The sequence below is a fragment of the Branchiostoma floridae genome, chromosome 11 (assembly GCF_000003815.2).
Source record: "Branchiostoma floridae strain S238N-H82 chromosome 11, Bfl_VNyyK, whole genome shotgun sequence".
Lineage (NCBI taxonomy): Eukaryota > Metazoa > Chordata > Leptocardii > Amphioxiformes > Branchiostomatidae > Branchiostoma > Branchiostoma floridae.
Window position 1 is genome coordinate 15,192,281 of NC_049989.1, and position 11,317 is coordinate 15,203,597.

At 41.1% G+C, this 11,317-nt stretch overlaps 1 protein-coding gene across 7 annotated transcripts in view; it reads left to right on the forward strand.

Annotated features, from left to right (window-relative positions):
• The window catches only part of LOC118426377 (NACHT, LRR and PYD domains-containing protein 3-like), a 36,036-nt gene continuing 24,719 nt past the window's right edge, over positions 1-11,317 (forward strand). For 2 of the 7 annotated variants that reach the window (XM_035835719.1, XM_035835727.1), the window contains exon 1: positions 91-563. In XM_035835719.1, coding sequence (XP_035691612.1) covers positions 140-563 — 424 coding nt within the window. In that variant the 5' untranslated portion in view covers positions 91-139. Of the gene's footprint in view, positions 564-695; positions 819-1,243; positions 1,811-3,777; positions 5,263-5,729; positions 5,877-6,271; positions 7,294-11,317 lie in introns of those variants that run through there. The other 5 variants (XM_035835722.1, XM_035835721.1, XM_035835723.1 and 2 more) reach the window with 5 other exon arrangements.

Genomic DNA, 11,317 nt, shown 5'->3' on the forward strand with positions numbered 1-11,317 from the left:
AATGTTCAATATTTGTCCAAAGTTACTGCATACTATGCGCACACATGCTAGTGTAAACAGTGCATAGTAATACCACAGAACAGAATTTTAGTCGGCCGCTCTGTTGATTTCACGCAAAGTCTGAGAAGCAAAGCATTAGATGAGTGTGGACTTAGGTGAAGACTTCTTTATTTTACCAACAGTCCTGCCTAAAATGGATCAGAAAGCGTCGAAGGCAGCAAAACCGGGGTCCCCGAGTGTGACCGAAGGACAAAGAAGGGAAGACGAAAGGCAAAGTCCGCCGCACCATTCGGAACAAACTAGGGAACACGGAGCAAATGTTGACGTGAGTAACAACGTCTCGGACAATGGCAAACCTACAAACATCGCACCTAGCCTTGGCAATGAGGATGAGGAAGGGGTCGGTACGTGTAAGGCCACTGACGTCGATCTTCCTCATGATCAGGAATCCTACGACATGGCCTTACTAGCGCTGGATCAGGGGAGAGACACTCATGATCAAGTCTTGGACGGCGGACATGAATGCTACAATGACGGAGACGTGGTGGCGTTCTCAGAAACAGGTAGAAGAATTTTAGAAATTGTATTCCAGACATTTATATTTCAAGACCATATTTTGTCTTTCCTCATATACATTAGAAAAAGTCATGATCATTTTTTTTGTACAAACAGTTGCCTTTCTGTGCTTTGTACAGAAAATGCAGTGACCCAAATCACAAACTCTGGTCAAGTGAGCGGTCAAGGCAACAAGGTGATCAACATTGGGCCCCATTCCACCGTCACTATCTTCGATGGAACATCCGATGAACCTTACACAGGTGAGTGCTTGATAAAAAGGCTTACTAATGGCTAGATAAATCAAGCAATCCTCAGCAAATAGTCGAACATGTGAATTTACGGAGTTGGTGAGGTCATTAATGTACAGTTAAAAGAGCAGAGGGTCTAATATTGTACCCTGTTGAACCCTGCGGGCGACCTTGACGGCTTCATATGTTCCGCCATCAAAGGCAACCCACTGTGTTCTCTCCGCAAGGAAGGAATGTCATTACACTATTTGGAGAAATGATATCCAAATTTAGCGAAACTACTTCTACCATTTAGCCAAAAAACTCCTACCATGTAGTGAAACAATTTGCCATGTAACCAAATCTACGAATCGAATTAAATCGAACTGACAATGTAGCGAAACGACCTAGTACCCGCAATGTAAAACCAATCTTCAATTTGTTTGACTGTTTTCCAGTTCCCAACGTTGACAGTCCCTCAGAAGATTTTCCCCTGGCTCAATGTCAAGATTCACTTAAGTCGTATTTCAAGGCAAGACTGAGTTACCTTCAACCACTAGCGTGGAATGAAGAGGTTGAGGTTAAGATTGAAGACATCTTCACGACTGTAGACCTCGTGACGCGAACACAGCAGGGAGGACACATTGAACGGCGCGCCCTCCCCTCTACTGCCGACGCCTTGACTGCCAGGCCCGATTGTCCCCAGCCCCGGCGCATTTTGATCGAAGGTAACGCAGGGATAGGGAAGACGACCGAAGTTTCCAAACTCGCTTTTGACTGGGCCGAGGGCCGCTCTCCGATTCTGGAAAAGTATGATCTGGTTTTCCCGATCGCTCTACGGAAGGTTGGCGAGTCCCAGTCCCTCACAGACTGTATCTTCGACCAACTCCTGCCAGAAGACGTGCCGTTCCAAGAGTCGGACCTAGAAACGTACTTGAAGGGGAATGACCGAGTCTTGATCATTCTCGACGGCTTCGACGAGTGGGCTAGGCATGAAGGGCATGACGTCACCAAACTTCTGACTGGTAAGCGATCCATTTCATACACAACATGAATGGGTGCCCTGCATGCCCCTATCTGAGGACTAACATTGAACAACTGTTCTAAACAGGAACTAGAAAGACCGACATTTGCTTGAGAGCAAATTCAGCATCGAGGTCATTGGCCCCTGTGGCCATTGGAAAATGACCCAAAAATCATTTTGAAGTGGTTCCTGCCAAAAATCATACATGGGTCATTTGAATAAATATCTAGTGCACCCCTGTAGCAAAATTTAGGCCATTGGTTGTAAACCAGTGAACAGGAGCCAAATGTGGCCTTTCTTTGTAAAATGAATGGACTTTTCTAGCACACCCCATGTAAAATTGCAAAATAGACCAGTCCAAAGATACACCCACTGAAAGAGTATATACTGGCATACAGTTCTGCAAGTGAGAAAGCTGAACATGGAGTCAACGACCTTGAGGTAATTGATCCTGTGGCCATCGGAAAAATGACCCAAAATATCCCCCCCCCCAAATCGTTTTGAAGTGGTTTATGCCAGAAATAATACATGTGTACATGAGTCATTTGAATGAATATGTAGTGCAGCCCTGTACCAAAATTTAGGTCATTTGGTTGCAACCAGTCTACAGGAGCCAAAAGTGTCCTTTTTTGTCAAAAAATTGACCACAAAATCGGAAAATTATTATTAGTTGTACTGTATGCCAAAAGTGTTGAATCCATGTGCGCACATATAAAGTACACTTCTATGACAGATTTCAGCTCAATGGTTGTAAAACCAGGGTACAGGAGCCAAAAATGTCCTTTTTTGTCAAAAAATGGCCAAAAGCATTTTGTTGTACTGTATTCCAAAACTGTTATTGACTTCATGTGGGCATATGATCAAGGCACCTCTGTACCAAATTTCAGGTCATTCTGATGTAAATCCATGGTACAAGGGCCAAAATATACACATTTGGTCTAAAAATTGCCAAAAAAAACTTCAATCTAAAACTAAAATCAATTTAGGGGCAGATATGAAAAAAAATGAAAAAAAAAACTCTGGGGGTATTTCCAAATTTCAAGTCATTCGGTACAGGAACGACGGAGATACCGTGTTTTGAAGATTTGACAGGAGAAAGAAAGAAAGAAGAAGAAGAAACATTACGAATTATTATATAGCCAGGCGCCGCGGACCAATCAGAAGGCCCCGTTCCACGTTGGTTATGACGCGGTAACACATAGATTCCGGCCAGGCAGGTGTGTATCCTCCTTCTGATTGGTTAGAATGAATCGACACCGGCACCGATGTCGATGCAAATCGACACCGGTGCCGGTGTCGATTCATTCTGACCAACCAGAATGAGCGATACACACAAGATATGCAGTCTTTGGCCGATGATAAGGAGCGAAATACATGCCAAACCAGAGGGAATAAGTACAGACTGCAGGGGGGCTCTTTCTGTTAACATTGATAATAAGTTTTGTTGTTCCATAAAGCCAAAGACTGCAATGTTTTGAATATTTTCTGTGGAAATTTTGGTTTCAAACTGCAATCTGTAATCTCCTTACAAATGTATGTACCAAGGAACAAATGTGAACTTTCAGAAATTCGACAAAGGAATTCACACGTATAGGATCTATGCGTCATACAGGAGTTTGCAAGTTCGGGTAGGCTATGTGATAATAACGTTAATGACCCGCCTGTTCCTCGGTGTAAATGGTGTCATAACGCCTGGTCCTTTGCTATAGCCACCTCATAAAACCACCTCGTTCGCATCGCTCACTCGGTGGTTTTATTCGGTGATTATAGCAAAGGACCAGGCGTTATGACACCATATACACCTCGGGGCGGGTCATTAACCCTTACAATATATTTCACCATAGCTATGGTATGGCTGCAATATAATTACAAAGACAATATGTTTAACCATAGCTATGGTATGGCTGAAATATGAATACAAAATATCAACATTGGTCAGACAATTTTGAATTCTTTCCTTCTTTTTAGGTAAGATTTTCTGTGACTGTTGCCTGTTGGTGACCACCAGACCTTCCCACACCCCTCAGCTGCAGAGTCTAATGCGCGCATATATGCGTCCAGATACACAGGTGGAGATCACGGGCTTCAGTCAGGACAACATCCGCACTTACGTCCGCAAATTTTTCAAGGGAGACAAGGAAAAGGCAGCAACCTTAGTCAGCAAAATGGACTCCTCTCTAATCCCCACAGGCATTCTGGCAACACCAATACTGCTTTTGTTGACCTGCATGATGTGGGAAGAGAAGCAGGATTTGGTGTTTGGAGGTCGAATCTTTCCCCTTTATGATGAGCTAGTTTCCTTCACCATAAGGCGACATTGCGTTAGGAACAACATTGGTTCAAACCAAGGTATTCCTGACAACATCAAAGACGCACTCTTGTGTGCCGGGGCTCTTGCTTTCAATGGCTTGTTGCAGAATAATCTAGTATATAACAAAGAAGATGCGGTTAAGTATTGTGGTGAAGACAGTTTGCAGGAGCTTGTGTTGTTGGGGATCCTTCACAGACAAGAAAGTCCCTCCAGACTCAACCCTTCTGACCAGTTTTCCTTCTCCCACAAAACGATGCAGGAGTATTTCGCAGGGTTGCATTTCGCAAAAAGGCTTCAGGACGAGACAACACTAAAGCCAACACTAAACACGTACCTAAAAACGGCTCAAAGTGTGCGGGACTTAGAAAACATGATTATTTTTGCATGTGCGAGGTTAGGACCTGAAGCAGATGTAATGTTGGCTCATCTTGTCAAAATCTACCATGAGGACGTAGAATATTCTAGTGGCTTTACAAAACTTTTGTACTTATCCCGTTCTGAGTATTCTAAATGTCGGGTTTCGGGGAATGAAGAAGGGTTTTTGAGTCCTACTGATTTCGCTTACATTCGCTACCAGACATACATGGAGATCGCACTGTTGTGTTTCTATGAGAGTGGTTGTCTCTCACGTTTCGAAAACATCATGCTAGCCAAAGGTAATATTCAGTTTTCAAATGTAGGTCCTCGTGTCTACAACGCCCTGGAACATGTTCTGAACAAGATTCCACCCCAATCCCTCAGAAATGTAAAATCGCTCTGCTTGTTCAACACCACGCAATGCTTTGTCAGTCCTGTCATTGGCTACCTGAAGATGATGAGTTTGTCTGAGTTGAACCTTAATAGTGCTTGTCTTGGAGGTCATGACCCCAATACAGGACCATGTGCCCGCCTGGCACAACAGCTGCCTTACCTAACAACTTTGAGGAGGCTTGAGTTGTCTTTGAACAATCTTCTCTGCTCACACCTACTTGTGTTATTACCTTCCTTGAAGATGTTGGTGGACCTTGAAAAGTTGGATCTCTCTATTAATAAATTAGCAGGTTGTGGAAAGGAAATCTCAGAACTGCCACGCTTCTTACGGAACCTCGAAGTCCTGGACGTGTCTTTCTGCAAACTTAGTCTGGAGGATGTTCTTCAAATAGGTAAAAGCATGATCTTATCCACCTCATTGTTTTACATCAAGACTTTTCTATAATTCCTTATTCATGTACCACTTGCTTGGTATAAATTTGATGAAACTTGTTGTGTACTGATCAAAACTACTTAATAACCCTCCCAATTAGTAATTTTATATCATTATATCATTATAGCAAATAATATAAAAAGTAGTCTCTTACTTACATAATTCATATCACATGTAAAATCACATGTTGAATAACAAATATCCTTTTTCTTCTTGCGATGTTTGCTCATAAAGTATGTTTTGAAATCAAAATTTACATTGACGGTTTCCAAGTATCATCCCAAGTATCAAGACAATCCATCCAAGCCTCCTAGAGTTATGTGGACGGATAGACACACATAAACATGAACAGTCCAGACAACATAAGTCATAACATTCTTGGCTTATGTTGAAGGTTCTAATACTGTTGTTTTCAATTTAACACAGCCACTGCGGTGGTGCAGTACTGCCCAAAGATGGAAGACTTTGAGTGGAGAGGCAATATGACAGTTCAGAAGGACAAAAGGAAAGTTCGGGAAGTTCTTAGGGGCTTAAAGTCATGACCTACAGGAGTTCACGAAAATCTGCTGTCAGGTATGTGGTGTCATTCAATGGGTATGTAGCCTGCTACATGTATGTAATTGAAATTACAGCACAGATCATCCAAAACTGTACCTCCAAGCAAGGCTCTGGCTTTGTCAGCCTATTCTGAACTATTCTGTCATGTTTTTCAACATAAAAACATATAGCCAAAGCTTCTAGATGTACAAGTAAATAATATTGTAAATATTGGGTTCAACTTGATGAATGTTTTCTATGTTGTTTATGGTTCTGTCAAGAAGTCCAGGAAAGTGTGCCGTTGGGAACACCACTGATGGACTTTCTGTAATGAAACCTCATAAAGGTCCCCGATAACTGTTTTACATCTGTACATTTTGCAGCCAACACTACTTAACAGCCACGTTCTTTCAACATGTACTTTCCACCAGGAATGAGTTACTCATGGTGGGCCCTCCTCATCAGGCTCATACACACCATTCATCAGTCTACCACCGGCCATGCTTAAGGCAAAATCCAAGCACTAACCAAGGACGTTATATAACGTCCTAGCACTACATTTAGTCTTTCACTTAATGTTCTTTCCCGCTATATTGGCCGTTTTGGCATATTATGTACATTTGAGCTACAAATTATGAAGTCATTTGGGGTGACAGATGTTAAAGTAAAGGTCCTCATCTACTTCGGTGGACGAACATTTTAATTATCGTATGAGTTATTGAATACCCTTACCATTTTTGCCATGTCATTTCTGTAACAGAACACGAGAACTCAAGGCAACCAAAGACAAATAAGTTCTTCCTGTTGTAACATTTGTTGACAAAAAATCACAGACATTTAGCTGATGTTTTCATCAGACATGCAATGTTTTGGAATCAATATGTTATCCATGAACTATCAGAGTTCTCACAATTATAGCTTTTATGATACTGGAATAAGGATATATTATGTATACTATCATTAGCTAGTCTGCATATACATAGTGACTTTGTATGATTATATATAAGGATAGGACTGTATGTAAACTTTAACTGTTAAGATAACCCTACCTTTTTCACTAGATAAAATTGCAAATGACAGCTGAACAGCACTGGTCTATCAAATAATGAAGAAAAGCAGCAAATATTTGAGACAAACTTTTGTCATGGGAGTCATTGAAAACTGAAATGGAAGGTACGTTATGAAACCGGCAAACTATAAAAATGCATATAATCTGGCGAATTTTATACACATTTTCCTCAGTCTTATTTGCATGGTTTTAAAGAAATGGCCGATTTGAGATATCTAAGAATTGTAGAAAGTTCTTGGATCCCAGTTGAAGTTGTCCCTTGCTTTTCTGTATTTCCTTTGGTATTTGCTAACAGATAATTCTATAAATTCGACTTATTTCTTTATGATTATCTTTAGTTTTGATCATTTGCAGCATTATGATTTTCTTGGTGCAGTTTCAAGTAATGTCATTTGTTGTTATTATTTAGCTTTAATTATGTATATTATGTTTCATAATCATTATGATTATGTACATTACTAATCATTGATACCTTTTTCACTTTACGGGCTTGTACTTAAGCCATGTCACATGATATTTTAAGTCAGATAGGCTGGAATTAGGTGTTTGCCGGCCCCAGACTTTTTTACATCCAACAACACTAAATGAAGAGTATACACAGTCAGGTGTCAAACAGTGTTTAATGTTCACCCAAAATTCTTCCATGCATTCCAAACAGAACCCAGCTCTTTCCATAATCCATCAGCTAATTATTATTTCTCTAGACACCAAAAAATATCTAACAATCTATATCATTTCTCTCACAATACATTTCTCTTAAACCTTATTTCATTTCTAGAATTCTCCAGTTAACAATGAACCACCAAACAAGTTATTAAGAACCTTAGTAACTTACCATAGCATGAGCGTTGCAGCTAATACCCAAGCAGATGTTCGGGTAGAAAATTGTACTGTTTACTGAGTTGCCAGGCATCTCTGACAGCCACTACCTGTCAGAAAACCCGGCAAGTCAAAAAACGACACCATCTTCCACCTCAAGATCTGATAGTTAACCTTTAGGAATAACTAAGAAGTCTGTACAACAGACTTTCTCTTTGCAATCTCATATTCGTTCTTTGCTATGTAGCTGAAGTATTTTCCGTTTCTGACATTTTGGGGGGGGGGGGGGGTGAAGTCAAAGTTTCATTACTGTTGTAAATGTGTTGATGGTACGTAAGTCAAATAATAGTGAAAAGGGGGATCAGGAATAGAACATCATTAGTATGGGGATAGAAATAAAATAATACAAATTTGTGTAAGTTGCAAACAGAAAACCCACTTAAAGACACCCCCCCCCCACTTGAAAAAAAAAATCAGCACTTACAAAGATGGCACTTGACCAGAAAGAAGAGGATCCAAACTATTTCCTTTGGAACATCTTCAATCTGTGAACAAAGGTCCAAGTGTCGGTCTTAAAACAACCGACCAAGAATTGAAAACTGGAATCCAATGCAAACTGTTGTGCACCAGACGAGATCTATGCAAAAGCCAAGCACTCTTTAACATGGGATCACGATTCCATGAATACATTATTCATAGTCAAAGTTATATTGCGAGGTATCAAATCCTAAAATAAATAGGACAACACTGCCAAAAATCAACAAAATTCTCCTCGTAACTCCATACACGCCTTTTCTAGAACAACATCGCTACCAACCCTGCGGACAAAAACCTACATCTGAACAGAAGTCGTCATTTTGCGCCTGTAAGACGAAAAAAACAACTCAAACTTGCATATGTTAAACATGGACACCAAGACTGCTAAACAGACAGTTGTCTACATGATTATTGCTAAGGCATATACATTTCTAGTGAACAGTACTACATGTAAATGTGAATCTATCTAGTATCTTCTTTCTACAAATCTATACATTTTATTTCACCTAGCAGCAAAGCTCAAATATGTGGCTTACACCAGTCAGAATCAAGGAAAAGCTCCCTAACATTTTGCAAAGCTACCTATCAAAGCATGTTACAGACTTGTATACATTAAATCTGCTTACGCTGAATTTCCCAACCATCCCACTGCCAGCATTCTTACTTATGCCTGTCAGCACGTTCGTGCATTTTACGTGAAAATGTCTGTAACAGAATGAAGAAACCTCCAGACAGAAATCACATTGAAGGAGTGACCATGTTTAAATGGCCTCCAGTAAAGAATTCATAATCTCATAATTCAAGATATATACAATGGCTCGATCTAAAATGAATTTCTTTAACTTGAAGATAAACCACAACCGTAAATTCTTAATTTTAAGGGTGAATACCTTTAAAAGTAACACATGCACAGGTTTATAGAGGAGCAGGAAAGTGGCGAGAAATATGCCTTGTCTGCCAGTCACCTACCCACAATTTGATCCCCACAGAACATTGTTCGTTTGCTGAACGACGAGAAATCATATATGTATATGTCTATAATGTTACTTTGCTCAGTTTATTAGAATGCAACTAAGACGATCGCGACAAACACTGGATATGCAAACCCAACTGCTGTAATAGTAGTCAAGTGCAAGGGACTACCCAGAATACGGGGCGCCTGGGATAGCTTTCGTTCCTATACCTTACCGTAACTTAATCCTTACCCGACGCTCAGAAGAGGGAAAACGCACGGACTGAGCCGGTCTTTAGTGGTCCACCGGGTATGTGCAATTCTAAACTCTCCCAGGTGATCCGTTTCACTTCCTTGCAATGGTGTCACAGTACAGTTCCGGGCCAAAGGTCACCTGCGTTTCAAATTAAACACCTGGCGGTTAGTGCTTTGCTCGATGTGTGCAAAAATAATGCTTATTATGATGTCTCACGAATAATATGACGTTTTGTTCTCATTGAGTACTTTGTGGTCTGGTACTTTATGCGGATGAACAATTGAGCAAAATGACATGAGTGTTCGACCGGCCCAGAACCCAGAGGTCCTGGGTTTGAATCTGGTCATACTACCGAACTCGTACCCTTGGGAAATGCATTTAACACGACTTTCCTCACTACACACAGGTGTAAATATGGGCACTTTAAAGGTGGTAAAACGAGTGGGATGGGTTCTGCCTTCCAGTATCGTGTTCGAGGCAAGGTGGGCAATAACGCATTCGGCCATATAATGGCTATAGGATTACCTTTAACTTCTGTCAATGTTTTGCATGTGGCACTAGCTGCCAATACGTTACTAAATTGATTACAGTACCACATTGTTCTTGTCTGTCGTAAAGCAAATCAAATAAAAAAGCTAAAGCGGACGATGTCCACTATCTTATAGCATGAAATATAGGTCTTACGTTTCAAGCAATTGTTCACTGACTAGTGGACTTTAAACCTTGCGCTAAGTGCTATGTAAAATCCATCGAACACAGCAACGCCGCCAACGTTAACTTGCCTCAACTTCAAGGTGGTACCTCACTGCACTTGAGGCACCGGCGCGGCAATGAGAGGTTCGAAATATTACTCAACCAATTTCAGAGATTAAGAACAAAATTTCTTACGTTTTGTGAAGTCATGCTTTTACGTATTACGCAACATCTAATTTATAACAAATCTGCGAAAATAACACACAACAGTGCCACAGAGAACGAACCCCGCAGTGCCACACCGGTGCCCCAAGTGCGGTGAGATACCACCTTTTACCCTCTTAACCGACAGGGAAACGCAGGTGACCTTTGTCCCAGAGCTGAATACATTGTGACGCCACAACCAGGGAGTGAAAGGCTTCACTTGGGCTCAGTAGTGGCGAAATATACAGCCGAAGTTATTGGTAGATAACCGTGAGACAAGCCTGTTAGATCATTGAGGACCACCTAGCGTGCGTTTTCTCTCTTCTGCACTCGAGGTAAGGCAGTAGACTCCCCCCCAGTGAACCTGACCACGCTTGTCACCGGACTGCGTCGTTCACAAAGTACCGCTAAGTACGTGACTTAATTTATCAGTTTTCTAATAGTATTTAACTGTATTATGTCTACTCCCTAATCGTACATGTTACGGACTTTTCGTCATTCTGGTGAGGCTAAAAGCAAAGTATGTATAAAGAAGGTACAAGTGGAGATGATCTAGCCGTTTAGGGAAGGAACAGCTGCAGACTGAATGGATAAGTGAGTGGGCTATTTTCTGGCTGTATATAGATCAAACATGGTTGATTTCTCTAACTGCCTCTTATCGCATACCGTTAGAGTCTAAAGTCTAAGTGTAACTGGGTGGGTGTCGGGCATACGTGCCAGAGGGCGGAACTAGTAGTTATTTCTAAAAAAAAGTCTTCTCTGTGTTTGGAAGGTTGCCTATGCGACGCCTTTGGATTAAGCAAGACTCAACGTGGACGGTTGTGGTTAATCTTAGATTTAAGGGAATTCGTTTTAAGGAAACTTGTTGGTTTGGCTACGTGTGGACAAGTTCTGACAGCCGGAAATCGAATCATTCATAAGCAACACCTTTGTATGACGACGTATAG